This window comes from Lepidothrix coronata, unplaced genomic scaffold (assembly GCF_001604755.1).
Source record: "Lepidothrix coronata isolate B3197 unplaced genomic scaffold, Lepidothrix_coronata-1.0 Scaffold45, whole genome shotgun sequence".
Classification (NCBI taxonomy): Eukaryota; Metazoa; Chordata; class Aves; order Passeriformes; family Pipridae; genus Lepidothrix; species Lepidothrix coronata.
Window position 1 is genome coordinate 4,025,861 of NW_016690225.1, and position 19,683 is coordinate 4,045,543.

The 19,683-nt window shown below is 36.9% G+C and overlaps 2 protein-coding genes across 3 annotated transcripts in view; one reads left to right on the forward strand and one right to left on the reverse strand.

Annotated features, from left to right (window-relative positions):
* Positions 1-1,672, reverse strand: part of ANGPT2 (angiopoietin 2) — a 45,264-nt gene extending 43,592 nt beyond the window's left edge. The window contains exon 1 of one of the 2 annotated variants that reach the window (XM_017814561.1): positions 1,237-1,672. In XM_017814561.1, the coding sequence (XP_017670050.1) occupies positions 1,237-1,521 (285 nt within the window). In that variant the 5' untranslated portion in view covers positions 1,522-1,672. The remainder of the gene's footprint in view (positions 1-1,236) is intronic. The other variant, XM_017814562.1, reaches the window with a different exon arrangement.
* Positions 1-19,683, forward strand: part of MCPH1 (microcephalin 1) — a 119,726-nt gene that overhangs the window by 83,868 nt on the left and 16,175 nt on the right.

Genomic DNA, 19,683 nt, shown 5'->3' on the forward strand with positions numbered 1-19,683 from the left:
AAATTTGCCAGCAGGTTTCTTTGGTTATATCATACTAGTTCTCTAACTTTTTAACTGATGAGAGAAGTGAACCCTAATGCAAAGTTATTTTATAGCTATGTATGAAGTGGCTACTCATTGTAGAAAACTGAATTCTCTCCATTTCCAACACATATTTCTTAAATTTAAAAAAAAAAATTATGACATCACTGGAACACCTATTTGGAAATACAATGTCAAGTCCTCAAAATATTTATTGCTGAGAAGATAGGCATCTTGGTACAGAACATAAATGCTTACAAATTTATTATGCAATTAAACTATATTGTCACACTTTTTCAGGTACTAGTGAAATAAAGGTTTTTTAAATCAAAATCTCTTGAACTGCATAGCATTTTGAATCAAATTATTTTCTATAATAATGTGAAATAGTTATCAAGGTTAATTCTCCAGTAATATTAAGAATATATACAGCAAAATTTTTTTCTGCTCTTTCAGACATAATGTTAGAAATGTTGTCACTTTCAGGTATGATGTTACAAATGTTGCCACTTTGGCAATAAACATGTCATTTTCCCTTAGGTCCAATGGAGTTGCATTAAAGGAAGCTCTGTGGCATCTTCAACACCTTTTCCAGAATATTTTTCCTTGAATGTTGTACATTTGAGTGGGAATGTTACAGGATGCGAAGAATATCCTCTAATGCACTTTCTTGAAATTCTATCACTTCACAGGGCTAATTTCACTGCAAGTCTGACTTGCAGTCTTTGCTTAGAATTAGTTCTTTATCAATGGTGATTAATAGGTTTATTTCTGCATCCAAGTTTTGAAATCACATTTCAGATAACATTTATCAAACATGCCTTGGATAAAGGTACATTCCATATTCTTTAAATAGGGCTACAATAGCCCTTGTTAGTTATTTATAAATTAGTAGCTGGTTATGTCTGAAATTTCAGATATGCCCACGGTCCGTCTCTGTATGTAATTACTATTTGTCCAAGCAACTCCAATATAATGACAAACTTTAAAGCATGATCTCTGCAGAACTCTGCAGTTCACTGGTCCTTCCTAGTCGGTAACGTTTCAGACTTCAAAACAACTTTTTGACTGAAAGGTAATTTAAAAAATCCATCTTAGACAATACATTTTGTGAATTTAGAAACTGTTAGAGAAAACAAACATACAAACAAACAATTAAATAGATAACAGGATGTTGCAAACAAGATTTTTAGGATAGAAATTATATTACCCCACCTTCATTAGCCACTGAGTGTTGTTTTCCATGATGTTCTCAAGTAGCTGCAGTCTTTGAACTGAATCATCATAGTCCAGCGGCGCATCCCTCTGCACCGCGTTGGACACGTACGGAGTGGAGGACCGGCAATTGTCCGTCTCGGGCAGGAGGAAGGTGTAGCTGCACGACCCATGCTGAACCTGGTACTGCTTCTTGCCTATCGTCTCCATACTCTTACTGAAGGAGTTGTATCCTGAAGCTAGGAAGATACCGCAGCCCAAAAAGAAGCAGGCAGCCAGCTGCATTTTAATCCCTGCGGCAACCCGGCGGACCGAGAGAGCCTGGGTGCGCCGGCCGGAGCCCGGCCCTAGTTAACCTGTGGAGCAGCCGAGCGCTCTGCTGCCATGTGCCGCCAGGGCAGGGCAGGGCAGGGCAGGACTGAGTTTCTCTCCCTCCCTCCCTCCCTCCCTCAGACGCCCGGGGCGGTGCGGCCGCTCCCGCCGTGCCCGCAGCTGTCAGGGAAGCAGCTGGGCCGGCCCCGCCTGGCCCACCGGCCCGCTGCCTTCCCTTCCGAGCTCCTGCCGCCTTAGCACCCTGATCAATCCCTTCCCGGCCCTTATATGATAAGCTGAGAGAGCGGGCAGACACGGGGAGCGGAGCTGCTCCTCCCTCCCGCGCTCGCCGGTGCCGGGGGGGCACCGCGGGACGGCTGGAGGGAGCGGGGCGGCGAGAGGAAACCCCAGGGAGGAGCCGGCAGAGCAGGACCCCTGCGAATTCCTGCGGCACGGCTCTAATTAAGGGTTTCCTAGACAGAGCAATCAGTTCCGATAGCCTCCAACTATGCTTGTAAATTATTTGAGGGGGTAATAATTTTTAAACTGTTTCACCTCCTTCCACCCTCCCCCCACCAAAAAAAAAAGTTCCTGGGCTTGCTTGTTCTTAAAAATGTGTTATTTTTTAAATGTGCTGAACCAAGATGTAATTTAGCTGGTGTTTAATGCATTGTGTAATAACAGAGAAAGACACTGTCCCAAGCATACAAAAGCAGGCATGCACTGTCCCAAGCATACAAAAGCATGCACCTCCTTGCAAAGAGAACAAGGGGCCGTTTTCAGCTGAACACAGACTTCGTATTTTACTGAATCTCTGAGATGAATACTCATTTTTAAGCATATCTTTCAAGAGTTAAGCATTTACAAGCTTTTTATTTATTATTTTAAAAGTCTTTTTTGTCTGTATGAAATGGCTAACTTTGGAAGTGCTAATGTTCATAAGAGTTAGAAATCACGAGTCAGCTGGGACTGGAAGAGGGAATAACCATCCAGAGGCAGTGGTAGTAAGGCATGGCCCAGGAAGTGGCATGGCTGAATAGCAGTCACCCTGTCAGCTCTCCCTAGCCCAATTCTGTACCCTTAGAAGTGGGAAATACCCATAAAAGGTGAGGGAAACGCTAATAAATTAAGCTTTTGAAATGTATATGTAAGAGTAAAAAGGAGGTTCCCCCTGCTTCCCACTCCCATGTTCTCTGCAGTGATCAGTCATCTTGAAAAAGTGGAAAATTACTAGCCAACTACCAGACCCTGGGAAAGAGTTCATTCCACTGAAAGTTTGAAAAAATTTACTTCTCTGTAGAAAGAAAATGACTTCTTGAAACCAAGATGATAGGATTCTGACTCCTGAAGACAAACTGCCTGATGAGATTTTGGCTAGGTCTGGATCTGGAAGCTATAGATTTTTTTTAATTAAACAGAGGGAATGCCATGCTCATGAAACTAACATGAATTACTGACCAAAGTTCCTCTTATTCAAGGAAAATCCCAGCATGCCTCAGGATCTCTTAGGACAGACTGTCTTACACAATTTGCTATATCTCATATAGTGTATTAATGTGGCTTTTACTTTTTAAATCATGGAAATTGTGTCCAGGAATTGTCAAAAATAGTTGTAGCAGTTAAAATGCATGTCTTACATTGTTGGAAGCTGCTGGGATCTCGTTACATACTACATAGTTACTCTGGAAAGGATAATCTCTAGACTTCAATTCTGGAGAATTCCAGAAAGATTCTAATGACAAGTGGAACCAATTTGTCCGATTTTTTCCTATGAGGTATTCGTCTGCCACTGTTCATCCTTCCAGCCAGAGGAAACAGAGGAGTATGTTTGGAACAGTCTAGATTATTTTCTACAAAATGTACATATTTGGAGTGTTTGGTATATAAATTATGCATTCTCCATCCCTTCACCTTTGTATTGCAATAATAAAGCAGATTAATGCGATAGCTGCATTGATAGCAAAAGTTTCAAACATTTGTATACTGATGTCTAACTTTCAGTGTATTAAAATCTTTGAAAGGATGTTTAATTCCATGTGAATAACAGTATTTTGTGAGGTACTTGAGAAACCTACTATTACCCAGTGAAGATTAATGCACTAGACTGTGTGAAGCATTTCTAAGTATCTAACCAGACACTGAAATTCAGGATTTTCTATTTGAGTACTTTAATTAATTTGTTAAATTAAATGAGAATTTCCTATTACGACTTTTACTTGCTCTTAAATTGGCCTGTTCTGTGTTTTCTTTTCCTTGAACAGCTAGCTCAAAAAATACATATCTTACTAGTCATTCCCTTTCCCCACCGTTTGCTTATACTCAATAGAGTAGTGCTGAAAATTAGATTGCTGCACCCCTGAAAATATCTGTCTCTTAATGAGGAAGAACTGGAGGATAATCTTTATTTTTATTACTATATTTTCATGGATTTTTTCATTCTTTATTTAGATATTAAATATCCAAAGATGAAACTGAGCAGTGTAGTCTTTTAGAAGTTTTCTTTTTAATTATTAGACCTCTACTCAATGGACTACACATATATAAAAGACAAGACTTAAGGAAGAGTCTGCTGAGAATTCATTAGACAGGATCTCTGTGAGAGGCTTGATTAAATCAGTAGTTTTTGAATGGCTATGAAACATGCCATCTGTGTACCACTCTAGTGAGTTAGATCACCAGCGTAATCTGGCAGCTCAGTTTTGCTGGGTTTTTGAGGAGAGACTGGAGTGTCTCTAAAAGTTTGAACTGGAGTCTGTTTTCCTTTAGGAAAGGCCAAAGCATGACCCCCGGGAGGCCCTTGCGATCTAACAGGGCCAGGAGCAAAACTGAACTTGAAGACTGCCTAGGAAGGCTTGCTGTATCCTGGGCCTCCACTAGGGAGAACTGTGGTTGTAGGAATACTGGAGAGAGAAACAAGTTCACCTTTTGCTGCATTTTTGGATGGGTTTGTTTTTTGGGGGTTTTGTTGTTGTTTTGAATCAATGAATGAATAAATGAGTAAATGGCCAGTTGCTATGGCAGCAATTCGGCAAAAAGGTACAGAAAGCACAGGTATTATTCTGAGAACTGACAACAGACTACTAGTGGAAGACTCTTACCAGCACAGCAGGCATCACCAGTTAGTTACTACTCGCTGTGCTTCTCATCTAGCTCATGGAGTAACACACTGATGTTCACCATGGTAATGTTTTCCCCAACATTTTCTTGATACTCCCAGGCTGTAGGGGCAATAACTGGAATACAACCCCCAACACACGTAACTGAGAGAGGGTTTTCTGTTTCCCCATCTGGGTCCAATGGACTCGTATTGCTTTAATGAAGTGCTCTGTCCTGCTGTCCAGGAAAGTTAGTGAGCATTCACCTTGCCAACGAAATAAATACACATCCCTTTAACCCTTCACTGCAGGATACTGCCGTATTTGGTTCATCTTTTGGAGCATTTGATTGTGATCCTTCACCCATTCTATCCCTTTGGGAGCAGCTTTCCCAGCTGTGGAGGAGGAAGTGGTCTTCTCTGCCTCCCCAGGGAGTCAAAGCCAGTCAGAGTTCAGGGGCAAAGAAAGTAGTAACAGCTAAATTTAGAAAACTGGTGTGAAAAGTAAGGCAAGTTAAATACAGTTTTGTCCTTGAAATCTGAGGAAGAGGAAGGAAGATGCCTGAATGCAAGCCTTTTTACTGAGCCACAGAGGCATTATAACAAGTCTGCTTGAAGGGAAGGGCTTATTCCAAAAAAGCTGAATGACGAAGAAGATCTGTCCCCTGTCAGTTATGAGAAGGACCGTCTCTTTATTAGACATGTTGAAATAGGGAGGAATTTAAATAATTTGGCATGGAGTCTTATAAATGTCAGTATGAAGTTGAGTAAAAAGTTATAATTCAGACTAGTCGCTTCCTCTCGGTGTTTCTTTTGTGGTTGTTGTTCTCTTTAATTTCTACTGTCATTATGGAGTGTCATATTTACACTCATGATACTTTTATTCTGTAAACTAAAATATAGCTGTTTAGCCTGTGATTTCCAGCTTGCTTTAGAGCTGAGTGTATACAGTATTTGCCATAAAATAGCAAATAGTGGCTTGGTATATTTAAAGTACAAATTAGATCTTTCCCTTTTTAGAAAGAAGATACCCACTCTACAAGACTCACCTTATAAGCAGAGCTGAAATGTATATTTTCTCAAAACTAAACATTTAGAACGTTTTGCCAGATGTGTGCAGGCAATTTCCTTTCCTTGGGAAACAGTAAATTCCCTTACTCAGCCAATCCTGGTTTTATTCCATGCAGCATATAACTGAGCTGCTTTGAGAGAGATGCCTGAATTCTACTAACATTATCTTTCCAATTATCATTTTACATACAGCTGCACAGCTTCTGTTTGACAGGCAGATACAGAAATCTTGTGAGATCTCTGATAGAAAAGGAAGCATATAAATTTTTGAAGCAGTGTAAGAAAATGTTGACTTGGCTTTAGTCTGCTATCTGTAGACTTTGCCACCTAAAACTTATAAGATGTTGATTTAGTAGATAAGTTTCCATTTCAGCAGTTTTCTTTTTTTAGCAAGGGAAAAGTACATAATGAAATATGTGCAAAATGAAGGCAGAACAATTTAAGCAAGTGGGGTTTGGTGCTGCTTTCTTACAGGGGTATTTGATCTACACATATAAATGAAAATGCCTTAATGTGAGAATGTATAACTTCAAAACCAAATCTGAGATGAAAAATTATCTAAAACATGGAATAAATTAGTGAACTATTTCATATATTCCTGGTATTTACATTCCTCACATTTTGACACTCCATGTTAAGTCCCTACCTTTGGTTCCTGGTACTTAAATATTAGTTTGTGATAGTTCCATTTGCTGTCTTCAAAATATTTTCTTCCACTGGGACTATTTTAGCATTTTTCTCAGGAACAAATGTCAACAAGGACAAGACTCATGAACTTGTAACTTAAAAAACAGGGGACAGGATCTAGGACCCTACTAGATTTCTAGTCTGCTAAAAATCTTATCTGTTTTTAGATCTTTCACTCTCTCTGAAAGAGAGGAGTGACAGGTTATTATGTTTTCCTAAAAGCCAAACCATTTCTTTTCATCAAGACTCATAGTTCAAATCTTTAGCACTTTAAAATTAATGATAATATCTTACCAATCATTCCTCCTTTCCCCACTATTTGCTTATTATCCTTTTTATTCAGTCTGAACTTTTCCGTCAGCCTCTCATGATTTATTTAAAAAAACCTCAGGATTCCCCCTCACTTTCTCAGATGCAGCTTATTTCTAATCACTCGGAACATCTGGTGTAACACCTTGTGAATTCATAATCATCTTTATGTTCCATCTCTGATGTTCTGTCACGTCTACTTCGAGTGCTTTTCTTTTCAAAAGAGGGCATTTGCCCAGTAGTTCTCATATTGTACTTCTGCTGAAGGGACAAGAGGTCAATAATCTGATCCACTGAAAATTTCAGTTACCACTCTGACTTGGTGACTCAGTCTGTTTGTTCCCATCTTGCCTTGTAACATCCAATCCATCATTTCAGTACGCAGTATTTTTGCTAGATGTCACAGCATTAGTGGAAGCATAATGCAGCCAAAACCAGACTTTGTGTATTCCCTTGGAAATGCTTGCATGCTCCCTTTTTCTCTTTCACAGTTGATACTGCCACCATCCTTCAATGCGTTTAAATCTATAATCTGCAAGTTATGTTTATATTCCTTCATTTCTTTGGTATTTTATTCTCTCCCATTTTTGAGCTATGCTTTCATTGATGTATCTAAAATTCCTATCTTGATCCTTATCGTCAACACACTGAATTTCATAACATATTCTGTCTGACTCCTCCATAACATTTGAAATGTGACTTGCTTATGAAGCTTATTATAGCAGTTCTGCCTCACTTAGTAAATTACATTCAACTTTGCTATCTGTCAGAGCTTCACATAAGTAGACTATCTATTTAATTGCTTTGAATATTTTCATTTTTGGAAGGTCTAAATTCAGCACCTCTCCTACCAATATGGCAGTTTCATTGCTTGCTTTGTAGCCACTGGCTGGATTGGCTTTTGTGGATTGTCTTGGGTTAAACTTGGGTTTGTGGATTGTCTTGGGTTAAACTTGGGATGTCTTTTCTCAGTTAATCTGACATTTAACATGACCATATTTTCCGATTATAGATTTATTTTGGTGTCCCACTTTTTGTTATATATTTGCTTAAGGCTTTTTGACTAAGATTGCATCGACATTAAAAGGAATTATACATTTTATGTATACGTAATTATATCTGTATGCTTGCACCTTGAGCAAGAACAATAACATGAATTAATGTTTTTTTGAAATTCCTGTCATTATCACTTCCAGATTCCAAAAACTCCTTAAATACAAAATGCTTCTTAGTTTATACTGTTTCATTACTTTTATAGTGATTTCCTGTATCAGTCCAAATTTTCAAGCAATAGCTAAGGTAGAATTCACAAATATCTGTAAAACTGTAATCTATACAGATGTAGGTAAATATGTAAGAAGATTCTCACTGTACATTAATGAAGTTCCTGTTTGTGGGACAGATGGTAGTTTTCTTCACTCCAAGCATTTTATAATAGTGAATGTTATTTTAATCTTTGAATGATGAATCATCCATGTGTAGAACTAGGAAGTGAGTCCTTGGATTGTGAAGAATAGCTGCTATATGTCCTTCCTCCCTAACACTTTTATATTGTTTGGCTATACTACTCAAAGAGTGAGCTTATTCTCTTCAGTTATGTGATGACAGCAAACTTCAGCTGGTAAAAAGTGTAATTACATCTTAAACTCGAATAGCACAAGTTCAAAATTTACATGGAAATTACAGCTGTGTTAAGGATCTTGCAATTGCATTGTTGAGTATCTTTGACAGTGTTAAGTATTGTGCCCTGTGTTATCTCCCATAGTGGGCAAAACATAATACAGCACTTGTTTAAGCAAGTTACCATTGGTTTGAGGCTGAATAACTTGTGTGCTAATGTGTAGCAACTACTCTTGTAAAGCCTTTAAAACCTGTTTTTAAAAATTGTTCCCATAGCACTTGCATATTTACTCTTCATTGTTGAATTATAAGTGAAAGAATATAACAGATGTTCTTACTCTATATGCTTCCATACTGTTTATATGCTTTGAAAAATGTCATTTAATTACAGTTTTGTGCACTTGGACAATTTAAAACTAAAATCTTTATGTAAGGGTTTGACTTTTGTTGTATTATGTCAATGTTGTATTATGTTGATGTGAAAAGGCAGCAGACTCTGAAAGAATCCAGAAGGCTTTTGGAAAATGAGAAATCTGCCTTACTGACATCCTAAAGAAAAATACATATGCTGTTTGTTTAAAAGGATGTATTTTTAAAATGTCTAAGAAGTTGACAATAAGATAGCCCTACAAATCACCCCAGTCCCTGTGATTTAAACCCTTCCTCTTGTAAGCAGTCATTCAGGTTGGCGGAAGGTTCTCTCATCTGATAATAGCACACTTATTTGATAATAACAGCCTGTCATACTTCCGAAGAGCATGTTCAAGTTAAGAATCTGAATTCAAAGATAAATTGATGTCAAAGAGAGAATGAAAAGGAAGTGAGAAATTGTGTAAGAGGAATAAACAAAGCTTTCAGAGAGAGAGAGGACATTTACAGCAACAGTAAGGTACCTAGTTCCTGACATCTGTTTCCCTCAAGAAAAAAATACAGTACGTGCTCTAACCTTTTTATGGAGAGTGCAAGAAAAATATTTGCAGCATATTTTCATATACTCATATTTGTTGAACTGTATTATGGATGTGTAATTTGAAGAGGGCAGAGCAACTGCAAACTATTTTTGCAGTCCATAAAGATAAATATTTTCTTTTTTCAGTACTAATAAACATAGTTCAGTAATAGTTCTCAAAAACAGTGCCCACCCTCTTTCTGATTCTGCCACAAAAACTGGGCATTCTTTTTATCACCGATCTTTCTGCTGTACAAGGAAAGGAAGGAACAAAAGTGGGGATTTTTCCCCAGTTAGTGAGACATCAGAACCCATGATGGGACAGGACAAAGATTACCTGCATACAGATACTAAGATTAGGGCTCCTTTGAGTTTGGACTCCTTGCCTCCATACAACCTATTACTCTGTAAATATTAACATAAGTACCTCACTGGCTGAGTAACAGTCTGTTCTTTATCTCTCCAAATAAATCATTTGCTGGAAAGACAATCCTCCATCTCCAATGGAATGTGTACAGAAGATCAAATCTCTTATGAGTATCCTATCATGAAAGTGGTATATTTTCTTCCCAACACAAACCAATTAGAAAGTCCTCTTACTGATCTTTCACTTTATCTAAATCTTATTTACTTTTTGAGTAGTTTTACTACACAGAAAATTCAAATCTTTTAAAAACTTTATTTTGTTCCACTAGAAATATATATGTACAGGAAATCTGAAAACATTAGTTGATGATGTCTATATTGTTTTGAGTATGAATCCACATTCAGCCTAGCCACAGTCAAACTGACTTATATTTACAAATCCTTTCAAATATTTCAATTTTAGCTTAGTAGCTTCAGTTTAAACTTGATTATAGAACATCTTGCTTGTAGTTGTATGTTCTTACTTGATTTTTATGTCAATATTTTCAGTCAAATCTCTGATCAAATTCTATTATAAATTAATAAAGCTTCAGCTTTGGTGTTAAATGATACATTCTCAATTGTCACTGTTTCAGCCATAGCCTGAGGGATGTTACTAATACCAATGTCCTGTGAATAGCATTTTTCTTGAACATAAATAGCTTTATTTCTGGTTCATCAAATTAATAATCAGATTATGTTCTTCTACTAATTTCTGCCTTCCTTTGCCTCTTTGTCCACTTAAGTATCATTGTTAGGAGGCAAAATGCATATATTAAAATATTTACTAGATGATGCCATGACAATTAGAAGAACATCTCCTAATTCAGCCAACTTAAAATATTTTCCTTTTATCTTAATGAAGATTGTATCCTTGTACAGGATGTCAAGATGGCCTTCTTCAATTAAATGCAAAAATCAGGTCAACCAAGACTTTCTTGTTGAGTCAGAGAGATTTTTCTCAGTTGATCAGAAGGGAACTCCTGAGTAACAAGCTCAGATGACAGCATCTGAACTTAGGTGAAGTGAATGTCATGAAACTTATGGAAATAAGTGATGGTTATTCCAGATTTCAGACGTGTTTCATTGTCTCATGTTTAAGTGATAGATATATTATCAGTATTTTTCATTTTATTACAAGTCAGACTATTGTATTGCCTGTCATCTCTTTTGGTAATGGATTCATGTGGACTGTGAATTGATTAAAAAAAACAAGCCAGCAAAAAATTGGGTCTAACTGGATTATTCACCCTGGAAAGATAATTCTTTTACACTGTAGGCACATTCTTCAAGGTTAAGAGCACTATAACTTTGGTAAATGTCAGCTGAAATGTTGAAGCAGTGACAGTTCTGGAGCCCCACTGCAGCCTCTGGCGAGAAAGGGTGGGCTAACAAAGGACTGAGTTTTCAACCAGCTTTGAAGTATTCCAGGCAGGACTAGAGCGAGCAGGGAAATGGTTAGGAGTCATGGCCTAAACTTCGTTTCAATTTCCTACAAAGTATAAAGATACATTTTCTGAAGCTAAGATCTATGAGGCTGTAGAAAAGCCTCTCATGAGAAACGGTGGAATCCCTTTTGTATGAGTAATTTAATATAGATGGGCAAAACACCGAAATATGTAAAGAAAAATCCTGTACTGGCAGGAGTATGAATTAAGTGACCTAATAAGCTTTTTCATCTCTTAATTTCTCTCATCAAACCTCATCACTTTGATGAAAGAAAGAAAAATGTTTATGTTGGATCTCCATGTGAAAAGTGCTTATAGGAAAAAATATCCCTCCTCAGATGATAAAGATCTAATTAATATATTTGAAAGAATTCTTGCATTTTCTCATAGCTGTGAAATTAAACCTGTCAGCCACAAGCTAATTTAGTGTCTGCAAACTGCTAAGCACAATTATTGCTATATAATGCAGCAGTGATTTTAATATTAGAAATTATTATGGGTTTAGATTTTTTTGCAATATTGGGACAACTTCATTTTATATTATCCATAAGTGACATGCAAAAGAATATAGTTAATCCAATTGATAAAAACATCAGTGAGACTGTTCATAGACTATTATTGCCCACAAGAGAACCTGCACTTCATAGAAATCATGAACATAACAGGCCACAAAGTTTATATCAAAATCAGACTGCTCTTCTTTTCTATTAGGTTGGGATAGATTCATTTCTGACTTTTAAAACCTCTGTTTTGGAACATTTATTTTATGTGAAGTGGACTCCTTTGTATTCTTATGCTTTATCTTGCTGGTTCTGCAATGGGGGCAGAAAATCTGCACTCACCTACCTCTGACCTAACTCTGCTGGCCCACAGCTTAAGACTGCAGTACACCCAATAAAGAAAAATAACACATACTTTTAAGATAGCTATTTCAATAAACTGATAGCCTGCAGGACTAAGAAAAAAGTGATGCTTTAAAGGCAATCTGAGGGCCTCTCATTTAGACTTTTCTTGTATCAATCAAAACCTTTTTCTGATGTGTCTATCGTGCGAAGTGGTTAGAAGCTGCTGAAGTAAACAAAATGTGGGTCTGTTCTCCATTATTGTAATTTGCAGATACCCTGTGACTGCTTAGAGAGGATGGCCCAAGGCTTTTAAAGCTGTTAATGACATGAAGAGAGGCCAAGAACTGTCTTTATTTGCAACATATAAGTGTATTTTAAAAAATAAACCAGAATGTGTGAATCCTCAAACAGTTGCCATTTGCATTAGTTTTACACTGTGAGAATTTTTTTTTTAAAGGTACAGATTTCTCACCAAACATTCATTGGACTAGTTAAACATTTGGAAGCATTTTCAAGGGGTGTCACCACTAGTTAAAATATTGGTTTTCATGGCCAGTCCAAATGAGAATCAGGCTTTGCACTATGTGAAACTTGGTTCCCTTTCATTGATTTCTCAATGTTCATAAATTCATTAAATGTTCGATCATCAAATTCCATCTCTTTTCTGTCTCTTTCATGTCAGAAGGAGCACCTGTTCCCAAACAATGAATTGGCAGATGGTGTAGTAAGTACTGCCCCATATTACAGCTAAGGGAATTAAGTAGGAAGGCAAACAGAATGGAAGGTGTTCAGGATTAGAAATAAGGGAAAGGGGGTTTCTTATCTTGTACTTTTTTTTTTTTTAATTATTCTTTTTTTAGTTAATCTTCTGTTATAAAAGTAGAGTTGTGAATCCTAAATAATAAATGTTGAATTTTGGGACAGTTTGGGACTGTGTAACAGCTCTGCACATGGACATCAAATACACTGTAGTTGGTACTGCATCTGCTGTACATGCAGATTTTATCCATGTATGCACTGTGCCATTTTCCCAGCTTACTAGGCATCTGAAAAACAGCCTGGTTTCAATGAAAATATGTGGAAAGCCATGCTCCATATGCTTTTCATATGAGACACAAGACTTGACTGTGTAATATTGGACATCCCCTGGTACATGGGACACCTGCCAAGCTCAGCAGAAAGAAAAGATACAGGCAAGAGAATAAAACCAGAGGAATAAATGATTTCTAAATCCTTATTCTGTTTCTAATTTTTATATTCTACTCTGGTCTCAGCTGTTACAGTCACCTTCTAACAATGTATCTGAGCTGGAATAGCCATGTATTCTGTACTTTAAAATCCTTTGTGGTCAAAACTTTAAAACGTTTAATATGCATTAATGAATGACAGATTTTCAGAGGTTCTCAGTGTAGGCTTAGAGTCTTCCAAAAATCCTAGTATGTCTCCCTTTGTATCTTTAGGTAAGAATGTATCTCTGATCTATTAGCTTGGAAAAGCATAAGAGCATTTCAATATGTTACATGCATGAGTAATTTAGGTTGTATTTGAAATGTAAATGGCAGAGGTTATAAATTTGCTAAACAGTTTTGGGGTAAAAATTAAGTCTTACCTTGTTTTGAGCCATACTAGTGTTGCCAATTCTTAGGTTACTCAACCATTTTTGTCTGCTACATCCTAGATTGTGAACTAATTAGATTAAGAAAAAAAATATTGTTTCAGTTTTGGGGAAATAGTTCTATTCCTCATGGTTACAGAAGCATGAAAATTTTACTCTGCAAAATGGCAATAGAATGCAACAAATAAATAAAAACCATAATTTTTTAGCATGATTTTGGAAGCCGGGATCCTGATTTCTGTGCAGTTCAGTTAGCAGTCCTAGACATCTGAATTCCCCTGAAAGTCCCATTGTAAGACCTTCCTTTCACATCTCCAAAATGTGAAAGTAAATACTGATAACATCAACTTATTTGACTTTGCTTTTGAGACTTTGTTTTCTTGTATCTATTTATACATCTAATACTGTATTGGAATGTACATGTTTATTATACCTAGTGAGAAACAAGTCCTCTCATTACCTTTGATGCTGTGGAAAACTTCAAATTAAATTGGAATTGGGTGTCCTGCCTACAGTATGATCCACAGTCACAGGTTTCACTTACTAAAACATACTGTGGTTGTTAGTAGAACTTTTATAATATGCAGGCTAATTCATGTGGAGGATTTTTTTAAAGCACTTCAACTCCCAGTCTAACAGAAGGAATCATGAGAATATTTACCTTCATTTATCATGGTTTAAATATTAACTACATTACAATAGATGGCATAAATCACCTACTTGGCATTGTCTCACTTTATGTACTAGGTCAAAAAAGGTACTAACAGGCCATCACTTTCTGCAAGTCATATGCTGCTTCTCCAATATTCTAATACTCTACCGCTGTTAGTTTGCCTGTGTTACATCTGTGAAACTCAGAATAATCCCTATATTAATTTGATACATTGCTACAGACAAGAAAGAAAGGAACTTTCATATATTCAGGATGAGAACGTAAATTACTATTTTTATTTAATAAAGATAGATTGTTGAGCCTGGCACTAATTTTATCCTTTATTACCAGTGAAGACATGAGAACTTGAAGTACATCCTGCTTCCATACCAGGGAAATTGGCTCAAACTGGAAGGAGGAAGACATAGTGTCATTTTTTTGTGGACTGTGTCCTTTAAATGTTAGTTTACAAAGGCATTCTGAGTCAAAAGGCCAATTTTATCCAAAAGTTGTTTTTTAAGATGTAGTACATTCAGACATACATAGCCTGTGCAGATAAAATAGCCAAGATGAGTTCCAAAACCTGTTGGACTTTATGGGTGCATTTGATTATTGCTCAGGAACCCATTCTGGGAAGGACCCCCACATACCTGTGTGGTTTCTCTGGCTGATGTCCTTATCTATGCACTTGAGCACAGGGTCATGTCCTGCAATGACTTACAAATAACCTTTAGCACCACACTAGCTGCTAAAAAGAATTCTGTTGTAGCTACATAGCTAATTCTCTGGTATAAAAATCATTGTCTGTAATTCCTTTTTACCACTCTGTAGTCTTGCTTACACCATGATGACCTCATATTTCTCACTAGTAGGATCCTGATGCCTTCATACACTTTGGTCACAAACTTTTCGCTGGTTACTTTGCTTGCAATTTTGATGTATGACACCAGTTTTCTCTCTGCATTAAATTGGTTTGGACAACATGGAAATGAAAAATGAGTGAATGTAAATTTTTTTGCTAAAAGAAGGTGCTAAGTGTTGACAGGATGGCTGATTCCAGCTGAGAATTTTCTGTGCAATATAAACATAGAATACATTTCATAAACCTAAACTGCACTTTTTGTTTGTTTACTCTTGGGTTTTGTTCCAAGTTTCTTGAGAGGACATGATCCTTAAATGAAAAGAAACACTAGTATGTGTTTCCACATACTTATATGGGAAATACTGTGATAACAAGGTGCCAGAAGAGCAAGCAAGCCTGCAGTAAGGAAGCTGAACTTAATATATAGGTAATAAGAAGCGCAGAGTCAGGCCCAGTCATCTTTGCAGCCAATATTCATTGCTAAGAAAAACAGAGGTTTCTATTGTTCTGTTGATGTAGTTTTGGTAGAATTCTGGTTTGCTGCAATTGTAACACATTCTACTTTTACATTATCATCTTAACTGTAACCTTGCACTTCTAGAAAATCAGCATTTGGGAAAACTGTACTATCATTAAAAAACACAGAGTTTTACTCTGGTCTTTTTTCCATGGTAGAAAAAAAACTGATCGAGTTTATGTGCCTTTGTGGATTTTTTCTCTTCTAGTGATGTTACATTGTGATTGTGTTTGCCTGTATGATTCATTACAAGCTTGCTGGCAGATGGTCGCGTACACTTTGCAAAAGTGCTTAATGTTAATAATCAGCTTTTAGCTTTAATATTTCTTTTCTTGGGATAAGTAATATATATTATCCTAATGCCTAGAAAAATCATGGTTGTTTTAGTCACTGCCATCTAAATACTTTTATCCTTCAGTAAAAAAGTTTTCTCTGTACATGTTCAGTATTTCATGAGTGAAACATTGCATATATAGATGGTAATGCAGAAAAATTGGTGTTCCATCTTTCTTATATGAATGAGATGGAAGAGTGAGTGATTCATGAGACCAGTATGTGCTAAAAAACCTCCTGGGTTCTGCACATCAATGATTTTTTTGTTGGTTAAGGCATTCAAGCACCATGGGGGCTATATACCCAAAGCTTCAGCAATCATGCTTTGTCTTACTTGTATCTCACACTTGTTATGGTGGAAGGATATTGCTCATGTATATTTTATTGCATAACAGTAAATCAGGCTTCTACGCAGTGTTTATCTGTAATGGTTAAAATGCTGTCAGTCCAAAATACATTCCATTTATTTCAAAGGTGAAATTGTAAAGAACTACTTCTATGTAGCGCAGTAAAATGTGTTTATCAAGAAATGTTGTTTTATAAGAGGAAAAATTTATTGGATTATGTGCCCTTATCATTATATTATCATTTATTTAAAATAGTTCTAGATGGAATAGCTGAATAAGCCATAATATGGTGGAACTTTGTGGAGACTCTTTATGTTGGGAAGGTAAAATTTCTAGTCTAGCAGTTTTAGTGGAGACAGCTGTTGAGATGCTCTTGTTGGCTTTTGTTTATTATAATTGTAGTACACTATATCCAGGCAATAAAATTAGTTATAAATCTGACTCCCTCAAAACAGTGTCATGCAATGGTTCCAGCAAAAGTGAATCTTAGTAATTTAATTAAAGTTCCCTTATTTTTAATAAATTCCTTGCTGTTTTTTCATTTATTTATAGGCAAAAGGTTGTATTGCAACTCTATTCATGTTCTTGGAAAAGCATATGAAACTGAAGTCCATGACAAGGTCTCTACAGTGTAGGATCACGGCCTACAGACCTGATAAGGTATTTTTATGAATGGAATTCTCAGTTACATCTCCTGAGAGCATTAGAATGTATATTTAATATACATTCTGAGCTGAGAAGCTCCCCTTCTCAGACACTTTCGTTTGTCTAAGGCACAGTCTTAACGGCAGCATTCTGTCCTCCAAAATCGAGGCTGAAGTAATTCACAGATAATATGGAGAAAATACTCCATGAACCTATGCCAAATTTCATCCTGCTAATCTTAGTTTCACTGATATAATGGGCTTCTTTGATTTCTAACTCCCATACCTTTGCTCGAAAAAAAATTCAATTTTGAAATGTATTCATAAGATAGTTGCCGAACCAAATTCCACCTTCAGCTGATTTATTTTGCATTTTTTTTTGTTTCTTTTTCTTGTGGGTATACATTTTTATATATAGACATACTTCTGTACTTGTTATTACTGTTTTGTGATTTATTATGTGTTGATGAAATTCTATTATTATGTGTTGATGAGATTGTAGACCTTGGGGGATTTTTCAAAGAAAAGAAGTTCCACTGTCATGTTTTTCTTACAGTGATTTATATTCTTGTATTGAAGTTATTTATCAGAAGTATTTAAAAGATCATCTAAATTCATAATTTTAAAAAAGTATTATTTAATATTTGACCAAAGTTGGTCCCAGAGGCTGCAATCATGAAAGAGCCTCACTTTGCTAGTCAATATATTACTATTACGAAGGTAGTATTTATTCATTATTTTCCACTGAATATAAAACCAGACTTTGCATCTAAATGCATTGTACAAATTCAAAACAAAAGATAGTGTCTGCACCAGGGACCTTTTAAGCTACATCCTTTTTTTTTCCCAGTCTGACTGAAAGGTCACATTTTACCCATATTGCATCCTACCAGATTTATTTGTGGCCTGGGGCTTTATCAACTTCATTTCAAGCAGAAAACTCTGGCAGTGGTTGACATGACAGACTTTTACCTGTGGAGCTTATTTGAGGCAGCCTGATTCTGCTGACCCTCAAAAGTCTTTGCTGCATGGCATGCCTACTTTTAAATCTATTGTAGAGAGAGAAGTTTATTGGGAATATGCCTGAGGGATGGGAATTTTATAGGTAGTCTGAATGGGGTGGATTTTTGTTGGCTGTTTTAACAGTAACTGTTAATTAATATCTAACTTTTAAACTTGTTAGTTTTGGGCAATCCAGGGGAAAAGTGTAAAAATTTTGTGTAGTACTAACTTTTAACTCCCTAAAATGGAAGGAAATAAACATTGAAGAATTAGCTTAAAGGGGTCCTTGCTAGCATGTTAAAACTGAAAAACTTGTCCCAAAATTTTACTGATATAACAAAAGTTTTGCCTAGCCTCATAGATTCCTTCCTGAATCAAGGTACATTTTAAGTGTCTGAAACATCTGAAGTTTCAACACAAAGCAATGCCAAACTCTACAGATTTCTTGAATATTATTATTGAAATTCTGGTTTTAGTCTAACATGAAGGAGGTAGACAACTACGACGTTTTGCACAAAACTTTGCTATGTGAAACTATATAGTTGACTTGATTGTGGCTTAGAAGAAAAACTATTGAAAGCTCTTTTTGTCACATCCCATTGGGTTTTTGGTGTGGCTCAACTCATGCTAATAAAACAAAAAATGTTCTTCTTGAAGTGGTAGCATAGTGTGATCCCATTATATTCTCTCCATGGTGTAGGTTGAGCTGGTTGCTCTCGTAGGAGATGCTGAACGACACACAGTGGTTCATCTGACATGAAATTCAACAATGTTTCTTCTTAGGTTATTGTGTTTTTTTCCTGATATTTATAGAATCATAAATCATAGAATGTTTTGGGTTGGAAGAGACCTTAAAGGTCGTCGAGCTTCAACCCCCTCCAGCATGGAGAGGGACACTTCCTTCCATTAGACCAGGTTGCTCAGAGCCCCATGCAACCTGGCCTTGAACACTCCCAGGGATGAAGCATCCACAACTTCTCTGAGCAACCTGTTTCAGTGTCTCATCACCCTCACAGTAAAGAATTTCTTCCTAATATCTAATTTAAACCTGCCCTTGTTCAGCTTAATGCCATTCCTTCTTGTCCTATCACTACTGCCCTTGTAAAAAGTCTCTCCCCAGCTTTCTTGTAAGCCCCCTGTAGGTACTGGAAGGTGCTCTAAGATCTCCCAGGAGCCTTCTCCCAGGCTGAACAACGTGAGCTCTCTCAGCCTGTCTTCGCTGGAGAGGTGCTCCAGCCCTTTGATCATCTTTGTGGCCTCCTCTGGAATTGCTCCAAAAGATCCATGTCCTTCTTATGCTGGGGGACACAGAGCTGGATGCAGCACTCCAGGTGGGGTCTTATGAGAGCAGAGGAGAGGGGCAGAGTCACTTCCCTCAACCTGCTGGCCACATTGCTTTTGATGCACCCCATGTTATGGTTGGCTTTCTTGGTTTTCAGGGCTGCAGGCACACACTGCCATCCAATCTCCTATTGTGTGCTTTCCCCTAGAGCATGACACCAGTGTTCTGGAGCTGCTGGCTTATTCTCAACCAACACCCACAAATCATTCTCCTTCTTTGGTGAGATCATTTCTCAAATTTAGGATTTTTCCAAGATTAACTGGACTATTTGTATTTTCATGCTGTCTTTGGAGGGTGTTGCAGAAGTAGTAGTGGTTCTTTTATCAGAAGTTTTCCACACCCTTTATTGGCTTCAACCATTTACAGTGCATGTTTTTTCTACTGCATTTCAGA